Raw genomic sequence first — 19,545 nt, 5'->3', positions numbered from 1 at the left:
ATTGTTTTTAATATTGTATTTTTAAACGTAATTTTAATATTTATATGTAAACCGCTTAGGGATTTTACTATACTTAGCGGTATATAAATGTCACAGATAAATAAATGCAATCCATCTCTCTGGGGTTCTTCACCTCCACCCCCCTGACACACACACACCAGTGGAGGCCGGTGGCTCCGATTTGGGTGGGGCTGTGAATCCATTCTAGGTTTTAGTCAGAACCAGACAGAACTCTAACGGAGATGTCCAGAGTGGTGAACCCTGACAAGGCCCGCCTGGCGCCAGCACTGTCATCTTTTCGATGCCAGGTTAAAACTGCCCTCTTCCCTCCGGCATTTGGCAGCGTATAATGAGTCTCTTGATTGTCTCTGGCTGATGGTTTCCAATTGTTTTAGATATACGTTGTAGTTGTTGTTGTTGTTGTGGGTATTATTTGTTTTATGTCATTAAGTGAATGGTCTTTATATTTTATATAATGTGTTTTAATGGTTTTTAATTTTTGTGAACCACCCAGAGAGCTTCGGTTATGGGGCGGCATAGAAATATAATAAATGAAATGAATAGACCCGATCCCCCAAATGGGTTCAGGACCTTGGATTGCTCCTTTAGAGTTCTGGCTGGTTCTGACTAAAACCCAGGATGGATTCACAGCCCCTCTGAAATTGGGGCCACCAGTCTCCACTGCCCCCCACCCCCTCCCCTGCCATCTCCAGAAGCATGAAGGTAGCACAGCAAGGCCTTTGGGGAAGGAGGCTGGCTGCCTTCGCCCTCCCCAACCCAGACCGCATTTTCAAAATGGCCCTCCAACAGAGCTGGCCAGGTGCAGCTGCTGACCAGGGATCTGGAGCCGTTGTCCTACGTCACAGACAATTATTTGAAGGAAGTATTCCAAATCCCTTCACAACAGGGGTGTTGAACCTTAGGCCTGCAGGCCAAACCTGGCCAATTTGGGGTCCCAACCCACTAAGGTTCCCCAGACTGCTACTCCCACTTCTCCTGGCCTCCCCCCCCTCCGTCAATCATTTGATAGTTTCCCAGCTTTTGTTCAGTTTTTTCCCCATTCTGAAAGGTTGAAATGCATCTCCTAAGGCTTCATTGCAGACAGTAAGCCCTTTAAGCTAATATATGCTGGTATTTTGGGAACTTCTGGCATTCAGGGCTCTTTTGCCTTTGGCCGCAGCCACCACTAGAATCCCCAAGAGCGTCTTCAAAATTGAATTTGGCCCTTGGGATAAAAGTGGTTCAACAGCCCTGCTCTAAAACTTAAGAACCTCAAAGAAGCCAAAGCAGGAAGCGTAGCCCTCAAACTCACCCAGAGGTCTCCGGTTTCTCGGATGTTACTTCGATACCGCTGACAGTCTTGAAGGACCTAGGGAAGATGACACGTGAAGAAGCTTAGGAACATGGACTCAGTGACATCAGAAACACACACCATGCTAGCAAAGGGTTAAAACTGATCATAAGAACATAATAAGAGCCCTGCTGGATCAGAACAAGGGTCCATTTAGTCCAGCATTCTTTTCACACAGTGGCCAACCAGCTGCCCACAGGAAACCCACAAGAAGGACATGAGTGCAACAGCACCCTCCCGCCCATGTTCCCCAGCAACGGGTGCACATAGGCATACTGCCTCTGGTACTGGAGGCAGCACAACAGCATCAGGACTAAAAGCCATTGATAGCCTTCACCTCCAGGAATTTGTCTAATCCCCTTTTAAACCATCCAAATTGGTGGCCCTCACTACATCTTGTCATAGCAAATTCCAGTGTTTAACTCTGCGCTGTGTTAAGAAGTCCCTCCTCTTATCTGTCCCACCAATCAGCTTCATGGGATGACCCCATTGGGGTCTAGTATTATGAGAAAGAGGGACTCTCTATCCACATTCTCCACACTGTGGATAGTTTGGTACACCTCTATGATGCCTCCCCTTACTTGTCTTTTTTCCAGGCCAAAGAATCCCAGCTGTTGTAACCTTCCCTCATGGGGGAGTTGCTCCACCCCCGTGATCATTTTAGTTCCCCTTTTCCCAGCCCTTCCCAAAGGAAGAAGCAAGAGTTGGTTGGTTAGGTCAAAGCAACTTGGGAAATTCAGCCTTCTCCAACAGATTTTTGGCCTTTGACATCCCAAAGGGGAACGGCAGGTCACAATGCTTTTGTTAATTCTTTGCATAATTGTAATTTATATTTTGTAAACTGCTTTAAGCAACTCCTTTTTGGGGGTGGGGGGAGCAGGGACTCAATTCCTGAAATGGGTAAGTTGCAGAATTCCACATTTCTCGTCATACCACTAAGTTATCTTGGAAAATAATTTCTGAGTGTGTGTTTTTTTAAACCACACCAAGTATGGACTGTCCTACCTATAGCATTAACTCAACATACAGGACTATCACCTCTTTCGTCAAGAGGTCTCTTACGCATCAGCTAATGGAAGGAAACTGGTGAACTTACGTTTGGATGCCCATCCCGGAGGACCTTGTGGACAACATGGCAGAACTTCCAGCTGAGAATGGCACTGCTGGGCAAGGGGAGGCCAATCGCGTATGACCAAAATGTAAAGGCTCCTTTCTCATGATGAGTCCCCAGAATAATTCCTTCACGGACGTCAAGGCCAATTTTAAAGAGGGAGGGAGAGGAGAACCAAACAGGGCCAACAACGGGGAACAGGCCTAGAAACATTAATCTTAATTTCTACTAAATCAGGGAGAAGATCTCCACATTATCAGAAAAATGGCACCACAAATGGAAGCCCCATGTTGAAGCCCCCTTCTGTAACACTCAGTCCAGTTTACCTCATATTCTGACGCCTTAACATCAGGCATTTTTCCGTTTACACCGTTGGCAGCCAGTCATGTATGTGAGGGTGGGGAAAACACATGGCGTAATGTCATCAAGACATGAGGTGAGTTGGACTACAGTCTATGCAGGGAGAGGATGAAACGCAACACTGAGCTGCCATTTTGAGGGGCAGTCCTGCGTTTCTGAGATTGTGTCATTTTGCCCTCAGACTGTTTCCCTGCTACTAAGCCTGCCTCATCGGAAAAGGTGGCAAATATAGATGTATATCTAACATCTGATTGCAACCTGTATACATTTTGTTATAAAATGTTTATTTTAGTTTTGTTAGAAACAATTTTTGCTGCACTGGTTTTTAAAATAAAAAAAAGAGGAAAAGAAGGTTCCATGGACCTAGTCAAAGACCTCATGTTAGAAATAGTGGAGGAATTACAAGAGCCATTGCAATGTAGCATTTATTGCTCACCAGATGAATTAGAAGGATTCCTGTGAGTGCACAGACATTGAAAGCTTAGACCAAAATTGATTATTCGGGGGGGGGGGGGTCAGAAGAGAACCCATGATCCTTCTGTGTGGATTTATGCCAGGTTCCGCTCACAGACAATGTGCATAGACAGAGGATTTCAGTGTTTTTTCCAGTCTGCCTGGATATAGTGAGAGATGGTTCTAAAATGGACATGTTCACAGGAAGCATTCAAATTGATTATCCACCTGTCCATAACGTTGTTCTTTCCTTCCCAGAAGATTTACATGATGCTACTTCTCTCTCTCTCCCTCCCCACCACAAATCCTCTTCAAAACACATCCTCTCCACTGAGTCTTTGGCTTAGCCTTCAAGTATGCCACAACCTCAAATCAAATGACGGGAACACTAAAGTATTTGGGCATTCATAGGGGAAGAGCATTGGTGGGGAAGGATGACAAGGGGAGCATGATAGAAGTTTTACAGGGTTATGAGTGAAAGATGACATCTGGACACAGACACACCCTTAAAATTCATAAATGAAGCATGGTGAAAGCATGATAATTTCCCATTTAGATTACTGCAACACACTCTATGTGGGGCTGCCCTTGAAGAGTGTTCGGAAACTGCAGCTGGTGCAAACTGCTGCAGCCAGATTGCTTTCTGGTATGCGTTTTGTAGATTATATACTACACTGGTCTTATGTCAACTGTACTGACTTCCAATTCTTTTCCAGGCCTAATTCAAGGTGCTGGTTCTTACCTATAAATCCCTAACAGTTTGGGGCCAGGATATCTGAAAGATCACCTCCTCCCATATGAATCTGCCCATAATTTATTATCTTCTTCAGAAGGCCTTCTATATGCCCCACCACCAAGAGAGGTTAGGTTGGTGAGAACATGGGAAAGGGCCTTTTCAGTGGCAGCACCCCAACTGTGGAATTCCCTTCCTAGGGAGAGTAGAATGGCCCCATCTTTGCTCAGTTTTTTTAGGCAGGCAGCGGAAACTTGTTCCATTCAGGATGGGGTTGATTCCACTCTCTGAGGTGTTTTAAAGATTTATTTATTTATTTATTTCATTTCTATACCGCCCAATAGCCGAAGCTCTCTGGGCGGTTCACAAAAACTAAAACCAAACAACACACAATAAAACAATTTAAAATATATAGAACATTAAAACCACAATATAACAATACAACCACAATAAAACCTAGCAGCAGTACAGGAGTTTAAAATACAGATTTAAAACAGCAAAGATAAAAATTTAGAAAGCTAAAATGCCTGGGAAAATAAAAAGGTCTTCACCTGGCGCCGAAAAGAGTACAATGTAGGCGCCAGGCGAACCTCACTAGGGAGCTCATTCCAGAGCCGGGGTGCCACAACAGAAAAAGCCCTCCTCCTAGTAGCCACCCGCCTCACTTCCTTTGGCAGGGGCTCACGGAGAAGGGCCGCTGATGATGTTAAAAGATAGCACTGTTTCTAGTCTGGTTTGTTGTTGTGGGTATATCATAAAGATTTTAATATAATAAAATAAAAGGGCATGCTATTGCATTTGTTCATATTCATCTGTTGTTACAGTTTAAAGTTTGGCAGATGAGAGTAAAGGTAAGCTCCTTGGGGCAGATACCTAGTCTTTCTTTGCTTGCTTGCTTATCTTACTCTGTAAGCTGCCATGTATACTGAAGGCATTCTAGAAATAGAACCTCAAGGAAGCCAAGAGAGCAAGCGACAGACGAAAAAAAGGATACTGCGGGCGTGTTTCTCTTTCACCGGTGCTTCCAGGCTGTTGATGGCTTTGCTGATGCTCATCGCCTGGTGGGGGGAAGAAAAGCGATATTAAAAATAGCATCAGTGCAGACTTCAGATTTCTACCTATAGAGCCATTAGTTAATAAGCCCACCCCACCTGGGTTTGTTTGCGTATTTATTTATTATATTTACATCCTGCCTTTTTTCCTCTTGAAAGGAATCCAAGGTGGCTTACGTGGTCCTCCTCTCCATTTTTATCCTCACAACAACCCTGCGAGGTGGGTTAGGGTTAATATACCAGTAATTAATATAATATTAATAGGGTTAATAGACAGATATGCCTCAAGAAGTCACTTTGCAACCGCACAATTCAACCATAGCTGAGCGAGTGAAGAGACCACCACGCAGGCAACAGCTTCCTGCTCTTCTCCTCCCCAAAACATTGTAATTCTTGTTTACTCATAGCAACATTTCAAATGAAATTGTATATTTTAAGGTGAAATCTTTATCCTGGCTGAACTGGGGGGGGGGCGGGGGGGGGAATCAGGCAAGTTTCTGGACTTTACCCTAGGAAATACCTGGACAGATGGAGCTTTCTGATAAAACTCTTTGAAAGAAAAGTGGGGAGGGATGGTTCACAATACTTTTATACAATGCTCAGGAGAAGAAAGAGAGATTTCATTGCCATGTTTCTCTCTCCTAGCCACTCCAAAGGTGAAGTCCACACCACTTCTGAGAAAACACATGGAAAGCAACCAACAGTAATTTGGAAGAAGATCTTCTGAATAACTGGGAACTCTATTAGATGAACAGAAGAAGAAAACAAAAAGAGCCCAGCCCATATTTTAAATGGCTCTGTGGTAAAAAAAGAAAAAGAAGTTTCCCTCTTCTGAATTACTTATGAACAGTGCACACTGAAAGCATGCTAGGAAAAAAATGTTCCCATATATATCTGCCGTTCTGCATGTGGTTATGAACAGGGGATTATTATTATTATTATTATATCTGACTGGGGCCTGAATTCAAATCCCTGCTCAGCCATAAACTTGATTCAGGTGACCAGTCACTATCTCTCAGCCTAAGCTACCTCACAGGGAAGTTGTGAGAAAAATAAAGTGGGATATCTCCATTTACATCGGCCCAAACTCCTTGGGAGGAATGGCGGGATACAACATGACATGAAGAAATCATCATCTCCACACTGCAAAAGCTAACATAGGGATCTGAGAATCATGTTCCAATCTGGAAAATAATACCAAGGGAGGGCAAATTTTAACCTCCCACAGCCACATGAGCTCCCACCCAATCACTGATATGCGTACATATGCTTAGTTGATCCCCAAGTCTCTCTGCTTAAAAAAAACAAACCAGCAACACAACATCCTAGACCTCATGGTTGCAGAGAAAACATTCCTGCTCAAAATACACATGATTAGATAGATGGACAAGATATTTGCCTTTTCAAGAGTGAAAATTGGCATCTCATTGAACAACCTTTTATATCTATCTATCTATCTCCACAGACTCATAGTGCAATCCTATGCATGTCTACTTGGAAGTAAGTCCCACTATGTTCAATGGGACTGACTCTCAGGTAAGTGTGCATAGGATTGCAGCCTTAGTCATAGGAAAAGGGCGATGTGGCCTCCATTCAGAAATCATTTCCGTGCCAAAAATAATCTCCCAGCCTGGTCTCGCAAGGTTATTGGGTGCATCCCACACTGAGATAGAATTAATTGCCACCTAAGCTATCTTCATTTGGCAAGTATTTGCCTAACCTGTCATTAAAAAGCTTCCAAGGATTCTTCAAGCTTGGAACTGCAGTATCTGTATTTTTTTCCCCCTAGGGAGACATTTCCTCACTCCCCCTTGTTCCAAATCATATAATAAGTGGATATTTCTAAGCACCAACTATATTTCTGAACCAGTTGCTACACCCTGAATGATCACAATTGCAAAGAGGCCTGAATGTCTTTGTGGCAAAAAGAGAGTGAAACATTGTACTGATAAGTTGTATTGATAACTTTGCTACAGCAAAAGGTATTATCCTTTTTAAATGATGTATATAGCACCAGAGAATGCAGTATTTTATAGATCATAAAGGCCTTGCCCCCACGGAACTTACAATCTAATTTAGACAGAAGAGGACAACAGAGGAAAGAATTTACTCTAGGGTATCTCCAAGAGCAAGATGTTAAAACTTGCCCCTCCCTACTGAAAAACCACCCCTCTCTCATAAACAGACTCAAAATCAAACACACACGCGCGCGCGTGCCACATTCCAAGCACATATCTAATGGTCACTTTATTGATAGAATCATTTACACCCCACTTTTCCATTTGATTTAGAAACGCTCAAGGTAGCTTACATCAAATAATTAAACACACACCTAAAAAACAAACAGATAAGAGCAGCAGTAAAAAGAAAAAAAGGTAAATAGACACTGGAGAGCCAAGCATAATAATAAAATTAAAAAATCAAACAAAAGTTAGATCTCCTGGGACAGGGAGTTCCGCAGCCTAGGGGCAGAGACCACAGAGAAGGGCCCTCATGCATTCCCACATCAGATATATCGGATGTATACGTCAGATTTCTCTTCATGTGGGAGAAGGCGGCCTTTTAAATATCCTGGTTCTAGGCTTTTGACAGATCCAAGGAAGGGCAGAAGCAATAAGCAAAGTTCCTCCATCCCACCCCACAAGAAAAGGCAGCTTTCACAACCTGATTATGTAACATTTATTGTTATTCTACACAATATTGGTGCTCCTGAGATGGGAACTGAACACATTTTTCCAAGGTTCTAAGAAGATCTACAAGCATGCTTTAAAAAAACATACACAGATCCATCTATCTGCTGGCTTCTGGATTCTTCCACACGCTGTCCATTGGAAGTGGAGGGTCCATGCGGTTAGATTGCGGTGCCTCCAAGAATATCAGGGCATCATTTTAACATCTCAGCCTCCTTATGGCATAAGTTTAGTTGGTTGTCCCACTGTCACACAGCATGGCTGAGTGGGGATTTGACCCAATTCTCTATGGTCTGTGCCCAAAATATCTACTGCACCAGAATAGCCTTCCTATTAAATGACCTTTCTTTTTTTCAAATGCAACATCCTGTTTTCTACCAACACATTAAGGGCAGGACATTTCATGCTATAGTTACAAAAACTGGAGGCAGCTGCAGTCATATTAAAACATTCATGAATTAAAGATAGGACAGGAGTAATTGATACTAGGGCATGGTCTCCAGCACCACCATAACCTTAAATTCCAGGGTCAACGGTAGGACTACAAGGAAAGGGAAACACATTCGGAGCTTTTTAGTTTAGGAGGGAAATGCAACTATGATAGAGCTTTTATAAAATGTATAAAATTATGCACGCTATGCATTTATCCGAGGAATCCTGGGGTCAGAATTCTTAATTCTAAGTGTATGTCTTCTTTTGCACCAGGCTCTTGGGGGGAAAACAACCAAAGACGTAGATCCCACAAGCCTGAAGTCAGTGGAGGCTGGTAGCTCTGATGTCAGTGGGGACTTGAATCACATCTGGGATTCAGTCAGAACTCTAAAGGAGCTATCCAAGGTGTCTGGTTCTGACTGAAACCTGGATCTGATTCAAGTCCCCACTGACATCAGAGCTACCAGCCTCCATTGCCTGAAGTCTTCCTGCCGCTGGTTATGGAGCAACTAGAAAGAGAGCAGATTTTTCTCTCTCCCTCTCCGATAATACTTAAACTCAGGATCACCCGATGTAACAGATTGGCAGGAGATTCAGGAGAGACAAAAGGGAGTAATTTCTTCACACAACACATAATTATTTTATGGAATTTGCCCCCAGCAAACACACACACACACACACACACACAGTGCAATTCAACCTGCAGATTTTGATGAGCATATCTGAAAACTAGCCAAAATTTATTGCCTTCTACGGATGCTCCGTCACGGGTAGGACTAGGCAGAGTCGTCACTCCAGGCCTGACCCCATTTTATACAGAAGTCTATTGTGGCATCAGTTCATTTAGATTCCAAGAACTAGTCCTGCAGCTGAACTGTATAAATGAATGAAGATGTCTCTCGAGAGAATGATAGATGACTAATGGCCCTGTCTCTCCTTAACCTGCAAGACTTGCACACACCAAGAGCAAAAACAACATTATATATCAATTTTTGAAAGAGTCACTCCGGACTTGCTCTTCCACACGCTGTTAGCACAAACTGCTATTTGTTTCTTGGGTTGTCACTGCAGAGTGAAGGAGGGTGAATTTTTGGCTTGACTGGACATAAACCTCTGTCGTGGAGCTCATTATTAATATCTCGCCTCTTAGACTTCGAACAAAGCTTGCGGGGAATCTGCAAGAAAGTTCTCAACATGCAAATTCAAAATGGAATTTGCATTCAACCTTGATTTAAAAAAAAAACCCTTTCCAATTACAGATCACGTTATATTTAGAAGTTTTAGGCGGGGAAAATACTCTGCTTGCCAGATAAATTTTTTCATTATGAATCAACAAGAACCAAAGCCAACGAAGTTGCCCAGGAACTGCAGAGCAGGAGGGAAGCGCACTTTGGCTTCTGCAAACAGCCTGGGGACTGTCGGGCCACTGGGATGCCGCACCCATTGCCTCCTAAGAACAACATCAAGGCATGGTCTGGCTCCATCCACCAGCCAGAGAAAGAGCAGCTGCAAGGGAGTCACTTCTCCACTCCCTGCCAGAAAGAAAAGTCAGCTGCCCCATGACAGCAGAAGAAAAGAATGCTCAGGCCCCATCCATCGGGCCAAAGGAACAAGGGCCACCAATTGCTATTCAGTGCAAGAATACCAGCAAGGGAAAAGCAGCCAGGCCTGAACTGGATATAAAATGCCTGCTTATATAGTTCAACACATTGTTTTGGCCTTGAAGAACTGGGGGACTTCCAGACAGAGGGCTCCTAGCGCTACCAGTCGAAAGGCATTGTGCAGCTATTTCATCTTTTCTTTCTTAATAGGGGTTTTTGGGGGGCTAAGCAAAAAGATGAAAGAGGTGGAGGGGAAAACACAGGAGGGCTACAAATTGAATACAACGACAATGTCTGGATCCCCTGTAAAATTCTGTGAATGAGGCAGTGCGATTACACAATAAAAACCTTGTCTGGAAGCACCTGATCGGCTTTCCCCCCCTCCATTCCCCTTCACTTGAGTGTCTTATCATTTCAGTTTATAAACCTGATGGCACTGGCAGGGCCCATCTGCTTGCTTCCCTCTTTCTCCTCTCTCTTTTAAAAAAATGGATGTCAGCTGCCTTAGGGAGACAATGATTGCCTGAAATGTGTGATAAAATACAGCAAATAAATACATATGCATCCCTTTCACGCATTCAGTGAATGGGTGAGTGGGTGAGTGGGTGAGTGGGTGTCTCCCCCCCCCCCAACCCTCAGAAACCTACATGGATTCATTTTCACATGATCGGAAAACCATGACTGGGCTGTCTTCTCATGATTGTAAACCCTAAAAATGCAGGATGCCAACTCATATGGAGAGAGCAATACATGCCTACAGCTGTACTCACAACAGCCCTATTCATACGTTCAAAATGGATATATGTAAATTGGGGGTAGGGAGAACAGCCACCATGACCCCGTTTCCCCACCACACACACACATACATACATACATACATACACACACAAGGCATTAACTGAATGTGTGAAAGGGACAACGGACAGAAGGCCAGGAGCACCACCACCAACACTAGTCTGCCCGTGCCTCAGCTAGGCCAAGTTCCTCCTGCCACCATCTTTGGCCTAGAAAGAACAAGCTACCTTACTGAGGGAAATTTAGCAGCTGCTTGTTGCTTCACAAGATGTCCCCCTCTTGTTTTTAAAACGTTTTAATATTTTATACAGGTATTTTTACCTCACTGTAAACCCTTTAATGATACTTGGAAAAGGTGGATATATAAAAATATTAAATACTAAATCAATAAACTGGAATTTCCTCAAAAGATTTGTGGGGGTGGGGGAGAGCAAGAGATTGGTTTGACTCATTATGTAAGAGTGTCTGACTAACCAAGACTCTTCTACGTGTGAATGCAAATTCAAAATTCAAAGCAGAAAACAGCCATCCAGGTTCGCCTCAGCCAACACAATGAAAAACAGAAATGGTATTTCCTCTGCCGATGATAAAGCTGCAGAGGCACTTCCCGCCTACAAATATCGGGCAAAGTTGTGCCAGTTAATTTAAATGCCCTTGTTCTGCCTTTGTTCTCCGGTACCTTCTCATTAGGCTGCCATTTTCTCGATGAAAGGAATCCGAAATATTCGCTCACACATTTCTTAACCACTGAAACTACAACATCACCACCATTGCCACATCCTGCTCATGACAGGGTTTCATCTACGCTAGGTGGGCCTAGCACCAAAAACTCTCCCTCTCGTTTTAATTTAATACTACATTCTTGACGAAGCACTCTGCTAAGAAGTTACAGAATAAGGCGGCATATGAGGTTGTCAACCTGGCAGATGCCAAAGCGGAGAACTCAAAACAGTTGACACAACTTCCTAAACAGGATTGGGGGGGGGGGGTGTTAATAACAGGATTTAATAGGACAGGGTAAGCTTTTGCCAGTTGCAGCGTTGGCAGAGGGAAGCCACACGGCTGCACAGCAACCAACCGTCCCAAACCAGGAACAGTTCAAGAAGGAACAAGGAAGCAACCAGCCCCATTCGGCACAGTTGATGCAAGCTGTGAAGTGGGTGCCCGTCTTCCAAAGCTACTCAATTATTCACCTCACTGGTGATCCTAGTGAAGCATAAGGGCTAGCATGAACAGATCTGACCATCTCATTCTCATAGAAATTGTCGGATTTTCAGGATTAAACTTGTTCTCTCCCATTTCCACAAAGGTTGGCCTGTTTCGTTTTCTAAAGTCTGTACAGAAACCCATGGTTTTGTGCACATTTGTCCAAATGCCTGCAATTTGGGTGTAATTTTCTCATGTGCACATTTTTACCAGTTTTTTGTGCACTACTCAAACAGAAGCACGGTGTGCACTTTTTCAATAATGTCCGCATTTTGGTGTAATAATATGTGCCCAGCCAACTGCTTTGCCAAGCTAGGTGGGCAACCTGGTACCATCTAGATTATTGGACTACAATTCCCATAATTCCCCACCATTTGCCATGCTGATTGGAACTGATGGGAGTTGTAGTCCAAAACTTCTGGAGGGTACTAGGTTGCCTCTCCCAGGGTAACACTTACTGTGAACCAGGAAGTTCCGAGTTTGAGTCCTGCTTCTGAACACACAAGGTGGGCCTTAGGCAAATCTCAACCCCATATATTATTTGCTGGTGCACCCACCCACGCTCAGTAACATCTAGAGTGGAGTACTGCAATGTGTTGTACATGGAGCTTTCTTAGAAGATATCTTGGAAACTTCAATTAGTCCAGAATACAACAGGCCAAAGGGACCATTTCACCAATGGAAGTTTTAATCCATTTGTTGTTATAAATTGTCGTTGTTTCAGTGTTGGCTTTCCATGTTTTGATGCAATTGTTTTATACTCCCGTAAACCACACCAGGAGTGGCAACATCGGAGGGTGGAATAGAAATGCTTCAATAAAATAAATATGGGGAGAACAATGCAACAGGACTGTTGTAAGGCTTGCTGTATCCAAAGCGCTTGGAACACTCAAGCACCACTGTAACAATGTTAAGTAATTATATTATTAATCCTTCCATGCTAAATGTCAAGGGGAGTTTCCTTCGAAGATTGATCAGTTTACACAGCAAAGTATGTAAGTGTGTCATCATGACTTGATACCAGCAAATTCCAGCTGACAGTGAAATGGACTGCCTCATGGACGATCTAAGGAGGCGCTCATCAGCATTCACCTCCCACCAAAACCAAAAATATTGTTGCATTAAAAAAAAACTAAAGTGAATCAACTAGGACAAATCTACCAGTGGCAATTAGTAGCCATTGCCAACTAAACTGAACCTCTGCATTTGGAGGCAGTGTACCTCTGATGACAAGATGATGGAGACAAACAATAAGGGGATGGCTATCATGATTGCTAGAGAGTTTCTAGAGACACCTAGGTAGCTGGCTGCTGGAAAGGTATTTCACAGAATCATAGAAGAGTAGGGTTGGAAGGGGCCTATAAGACCATCAACTCCAACCCCCTGCTCAATGCAGGAATCTAAGTCAAACATCCCTGACAGGGGGCTGTCCAGCCTCATCTTGATTGCCTCCAGTGTGGGAGAGCCCACTATCTCCCCAGGTAGTAGATCTGATGGATCTTTAGTCTGATCCAGCAAGGGCAGGGGACATAGCTCAGTGACAGGTCCCCAGTCCAATCCCCGCCATCACCAATTTTAAAAAAATCAGGTAGTAAGTGATGAGAAAGATCCTTTTCTGACTTGAGACCCTGGAGAACCACGACCAATCAGAGCAGACAAGACTGGCCTAGAAGATAGACAAATAGTCTGACCTAGTTGAAGGCAGCTTCCTATATACCAGGGGGATTGAATCTCTTTCAGCCCGAGGGCCAAATCCATTTTGGAGCAACTCTCGGGGGCCGCATTCCAGTGGTGGGCGGAGGCAAAGGCAAAAGGGGCAGGACCCCAAATACCAGCATAGCTTAGCTTAAAGCTCTGACTGCCATCAACTAAGCCTTAGGAGAAGCATTTCAACCTTTTAGAAGGGCGGAAAAAACGGGCAGAAAAGCTGAGAAACCACCAAACAGATCAGTGGTTGCGGAAAGGGGGTGTGGCCATTTGAAGAACACTTGCAGGCCAGATTTGAGCCTGAGCTTCTGCACTCCTGCTACATAGCTTCCTCATTCTTGTGCTCTTGCACACATCCCCATTTCTGCATTAATTCAAATACATACAAAATGTTTCTGACAAGTCTCATCCTTATCACTGGAGGACGCCATGACACCCGTTTTAAAGAACTGTCTGAAATCCCCTGAAAAGCCCATCTATAAAACTAAAGACACCCTGGGAACTATATTTCTGTAACTCTGTTGGGAGTCTCCAGCAAAACTACAATTCCTAGAGTTACATACCGATTCTGACTACAGATATACAGGGTGGATTATGCTGGACAGTGTGAAAGTCCTTGCAAGTAAACGAATTGTCCAAGCCTGTTTGTTTGTTTTCTTCCTCCATCTCGATATAATTGTATACCAGATTCGTTGCAGCAAGTACTCAGCAGGTGACATAGGGCAAGGCAGGTAAAGCAGCTGACACAACACCAGGCGTGTCTGAGCAGCACGCCCTCTTAATTGATCCGGCCGCATACTTGGCATTCTGTCACTCGCAATCTGATGGAACTAATAGCGCAATGCGCAGAGAGCATTTTTAGCAGCAACAGCTGGGACTTCTGTGGAAGAGATTTCTCCAACCTGGTACCCTATGCTGGCTGGGGAATGCTGTGAGGTGTGGTCCAACATATTTGGAGGGCACTAAGTTGTGGAAAGCTGATGTGGAAGCCAAAGAGAGAGCAGGAAGGAAGGATGCTGTTGCACTCATGTCCTGCTTGTTGGTTTCCCGTGGGCAGATGGTTGGCCACTGTGTGAACAGAATGCTGGACTAGATGGTCTGATCCAGCATTGCTCTTCTTATGTTCCAAGACTTTTATTGTGCTATCACCCTGCATCAGGCATGGAATTTCATAGGCGGAGTCTAGACGTTGACTGGGTTCACACAACACGCTAACCCACACTCAGTGGTTGAATGTGGGTTGTTGTTGAACTGTGGGTCATTTGTTGAATTGTGGGTTAGCATGTTGACTGGACCCAGGACATTTTCCACAGGGTGGCTTGTTAACCATGCAGTGTGGCTTACTTTTCTCAAACAGGCCACCTTAAGAAACCAAGGTTTATTGTTGGCTTGTTCAGGGTGGTTAACAAGCCACACTGCATGGTTAACAGGCCACCTTGCAGAAAATGCCCTGGGTTCAGAAACCACGCTAACCCACGGTTCAGCAACCCACACTCAACCACTGAGTGTGGGTTAGCATGGTGTGTGAACAGCTCCAGTGTTATCTTCCATTTGTAATCCTCCCATGTTTTCTCACTGTTTCTTCCATCTTTTTTTCTCACCACAAATAATCCGTTAAGGACAGAAAGATGGAGTCGTTGCACAATGCCTTTTGATCGACAGCAGTAAGTGCTGTCTGTCTGGAAGCACCCGGAGACTACTCAGGAAGAGAAGTACGTGCCCAAGAAAAAGTCCCAAGAACTATTTGCTGAATCTCCCATTTGTAATCTAACAAATAGGCTACCCCTGGTCCAGTCAGGAGGATCTTGTGGCACCAGAAGAGCAACATCCAGCGAGAAAACAGTGGCCATCTGTCTGCACAAGCTCACTCTTACTGAGGAGCCCACAGCATCGCTGATACTGGGAGCAAACTCTTTTTCTGAATTAAAACTGAAGGCACATTCAATCTTAAACCCAATAAGAAAAAAAATGCCCTACATTTCATACATTCCACATACAGTGGACAAGAATTACCAGCCGTCAGAGCATCCCCATGCAAGTTACTGCACTGGACATGCCTGATAACTGGAAGGAAAGGCTGCCTTAAGGAGTTATATGTCTGCAGCATGGGATTTGGGAATTACTGATCCAGTTGCTTCTGCAGAAGATTCTTCAGAAGTGTGTGTACGGGGGGGGGGGGGGAGCCAATCCTTTCCTGCCCAGGCACATGCGCGATCCATCATGTTTCTGAATATGTAGCATTTGGCAGGCGACCGTATTGACCCCTTGAGCTTTATTTGAAACTTGATTTAGCACCAAAAGACACACCCGCTGCCCACCACACCCACCCCAGAGAAACAGGCTCTAAGTTTCCAAGTGCCCTTCCAGACAGAGTAGTACAGGATCAGCCGAAAACTCTCACTTGGCCCTCTCTGCCACACGGCCAGCGTCCCAGTTAAAAACCAGCTGCTCAGCCATTATGCAGATAGTATGCTGGCCCAGAACAAGCCGCCTTAATGGATATGCTGGCTGGAACACAGTTTTTCTTACATCTGCCGCATCACATCTAAATCAGGCCCCGCACAGGGGCGGACACACCTCAACTCTTGCACACACACATGTAAAAGAAAGCACCTGGACACCAAGCACTAGCCCACCTGTCTGCATTCAGGAAGAGGGTCAAGCCACAACTTTTTAACTTAGCTTTTTAATTATTATTATTTATTTAAGGTTGCATTTAGTTTTTTCCTATTTTTATTTGATTGTTCTATCTTTTCCATGTTTTGTAAACCACCTTAGTTGGGTTAAGAACATAAGAAGAGCCCTGCTGGATCAGACCAAGGGTCCCTCTAGTCCAGCACTCTGTTCACACAGCGGCCAACCAGCTGCCCACAGGAAACCCACAAGCGGGACATGAGTGCAAGAGCACCCTCCCGCCCATGTTCCCAAGCAACTGGTGTACATAGGTTTACTGTCTCTGATACTGGAGGTAGCATATAGCCATCAGGACTAGGAGGCACTGAAGGCTTCAGAAAGGCTGTATAGAAATACCATGAATAAATTATTTTCTATGAATGTCCCTCATCACACACACACACCTATCTATCCAGACAGGAAGTGGTACTGAATGTGTTTGACTTGCAACTACCCTGAAATAAATACTGCTGGATCCACTGTGAACTTAAAACACACTGATAAACCATTATTTCCTTTTCCGTTTCTTTCTTCTTCTTTTTTTTAACATAGATGTATAATCTGTTTACTAACACATCCCACTTCAGAAACCAGATCAATACAAGCTACCACACAGTAAATATCAAAAGCAGCTTCATCTTACACATCTTCCTTCTCTGTCCCTGATCCGGTTTACCCCTGTTTTCATAAGCAAGCCAACTGGACATGAAAGACAGGGACTTTTTGGTTATTGCACCATGAATTTGGAATGCCCTTCCAAGGGAGGCCCACCCTGCCCAATCATTGCTCACCTTTTGATGAGCACTAGAAAAAAAGAGGGCTTTTGACATGGGGGAAGTGTATAGCTGTTGCTGGACTGGTTTGTAGTTTTTAGTGTGTGTGTGTGTGTGTGTGTGTGTGTGTGTGTTGACCAAGTCTAAGATGTTAGGGAAGTGACAACTACAACTCCTACCCCCTCCTTGAACTGAACAAAAGGGGAGGAAATGGCCCTGAAAAGGCTTCTTATTCCTCCAGAGGGCTCTGGGGTTTGCAATTCTGAAATAAGAATAGGAAAGTGCATGCCTGAGGGACCACCCATCTGACTCACAGCACAGAAGCTGATTACATTTAACAGCTTCCTCTGTCTGGAGAAGTGGGCAGAAGATACAAAGGCAAGCAAACAGTGGTTTGGCAACTGGGTGAAAGATTCCATAGTCTATTTACATCATGGCATGATCCTGACGAGGCCCAATTTTTCCATTAATTCTGTCACAATATTGAAAAAGTAACATAATTAAAGTGGTGCAACAGGGATTGGTCAGAAAGTGGGCAAAGAGCATGTAATATACTGGCCATTATTATAGTTAATTACATCATGTGCACTGTTCAGTGTCTTTCCTTAAGCAGGTTTCCCAGACTGCAACTGAAAAGGCAAATATCAGCTTGCGCTGAGGTTTAGCATGGGCAGCGTGCCAGGCAGAGCAGCACCAATTTCATTGCACCTGCAACCTAACACAGTAAAGCACATTCCATCTTTGACATACTAACGGGAGGGGAGAAGGAAGTTGGAGATATGTGGCATTACAGAGCAGCAGCAGGTAGGGATTGGTTTTGCATTTGTTTGTTCACACAACATCTTCTCAGCAGGTGCAGTCCGAGAACGTTAGACTCTCAGGAGCAGTTAGCTTTAGAGTCCCACAACCATTTTTAAACTTGCCAGTGTGGTGTAGTGGTGAGAGTGACGGACTGGGAGCCGGGAGATCCGGGTTCTAGTCCCCACTCGGCCATGGAAGCTCACTGGGTGACTTTGGGCCAGTCACAGACTCTCAGCCCAACCCACCTCACAGGGTTGTTGTTGTGAGGATACAACGGAGAGGAGGAGGATAATGTAAGCCGCCTTGGGTTCCTTGCAAGAGGGAGAAAGGCGGGGTATAAATGCAATAAATAAATAAATAATAAATAAATTGCCATGATGTTAACTCTCCCGCAGTGGGGGAAAGAGGAGAAGGGTTAGGGAGAATATAAAAAAGAGCCCTCCTGGTTCAGTTCAAAGGGCCACATCGTCCCACATCGACTATTCAGAGGCTTCCAAAAAAATTCACAGGAAGGGCCCAAACACAATAGCCCTCCTGTGGCTGCTCCCTAGAAACTGGGACTCAGTGGCAAACTACCTCTGAACTGTTGTGAACCGCCCAGAGAGCTTCGACTGTGGGGCGATACAGAAATGAAATAAATAAAAATAAAGAGGGCCCAAGGAACCTTCCCCAAGCGGAGAACTTACTACATATGGCACCACCACACACTCAAAACCCTACTCCGAAACCCCATCCCACAGACATGCTAATCAACAGGGGTGTCAAACCTTTCAGTCCAGGGCCAAATGCAATTTTGGAGAAGCTCTCGGGGGCAGCATTCCAGCAGTGTGCGTGGCCAAAGGTGAAGAGGGCAAGGCCAACATACCAAAACTACCAGCATACTTTAGCTTAAAGCTCTTACTGCCTTAGAAGAGGCAGCTCAACCTTTTAGAAAGGGGAGCAGGGAACGTGCAAGTGATGGGAAACAACCAACTGTTGGCCAGGGGAAAGGGTGAGGCCATCTGGGGAACCTGGCCTGAGTTTTTTTTATATTGATTTTTTTATTATAAATTTCAACAAAACAAAATGGATCATTGTGTACATTTCAATTGGCTACAGCATTCTAGAAAAACTGGATTAAACTTCAGCAAAAGCATACGAAATATCTGTGTAGGGATCCATTTGCAAGCGGCACCTATATACCACCTGTTTGAATGTTGATAGCATTGTTAGATCCTCGTTCCACTACATTATAGCATTTATCCTTCCAGTATTGTAGTATCAGTCTTCCAGCTGTCAAAAGGGTGCTGAGAATCCATTTATGCTGACCATGCATTAACTCCAGGAAGCAGGTAAATATTTTAAGAGAACTTGTACATCAGTAAATATTGAAGCCCCTTCATGGATCACTGCCTTGTTGTGGCAAAGGGGCTTGCATAACTCAGTGAAGCCATAAGCTATGCCGTGCAGGGCCACCCAAGACGGACAGGTCATGGTAGAGAGTTCTGACAAAATGTGGTCCACTGGAGAAGGAAATGGCAACCCACTCCAGTATTCTTGCCAAGAAAACCCCATGGAATGTATCACAAGGCTAAAAGAGCACGATCCGGGAGAGAGCGCAGGACAGGAAGGCCTGGCGTGCTATGGTCCATGGGGTCACGAAGAGTTGGACACGACTGAACAAAAAATATTGAAGAGTGTTCGAATACAAAGTTTATCCATATAATAGCTTCCTCCCAAATGGAGGCAATTATTGGGCATTTCCCAAACATATGGTTAAAAGAAGCATTAGCTGTATTACACCTCCAACAATTAGCCAAGTTAGACA

At 44.3% G+C, this 19,545-nt stretch overlaps 1 protein-coding gene across 2 annotated transcripts in view; it reads right to left on the bottom strand.

Annotated features, from left to right (window-relative positions):
• Positions 1-19,545, bottom strand: part of HIP1R (huntingtin interacting protein 1 related) — a 74,588-nt gene that overhangs the window by 39,256 nt on the left and 15,787 nt on the right. For both annotated transcript variants that reach the window (XM_084820032.1, XM_084820033.1), the window contains exons 2-4: positions 5,003-5,066; positions 2,448-2,590; positions 1,313-1,369 (exon numbers count right to left, since the gene is read on the bottom strand). In XM_084820032.1, the coding sequence (XP_084676158.1) occupies positions 1,313-1,369; positions 2,448-2,590; positions 5,003-5,066 (264 nt within the window). The remainder of the gene's footprint in view (positions 1-1,312; positions 1,370-2,447; positions 2,591-5,002; positions 5,067-19,545) is intronic.

The sequence above is a fragment of the Heloderma suspectum genome, chromosome 13 (genome assembly GCF_057233095.1).
Source record: "Heloderma suspectum isolate Gila_16-S chromosome 13, 16-S_ref, whole genome shotgun sequence".
Taxonomy (NCBI): Eukaryota; Metazoa; Chordata; class Lepidosauria; order Squamata; family Helodermatidae; genus Heloderma; species Heloderma suspectum.
Note: the sequence above shows the minus strand (reverse complement) of the source record. Positions and strands in the feature narration are given on the sequence as shown.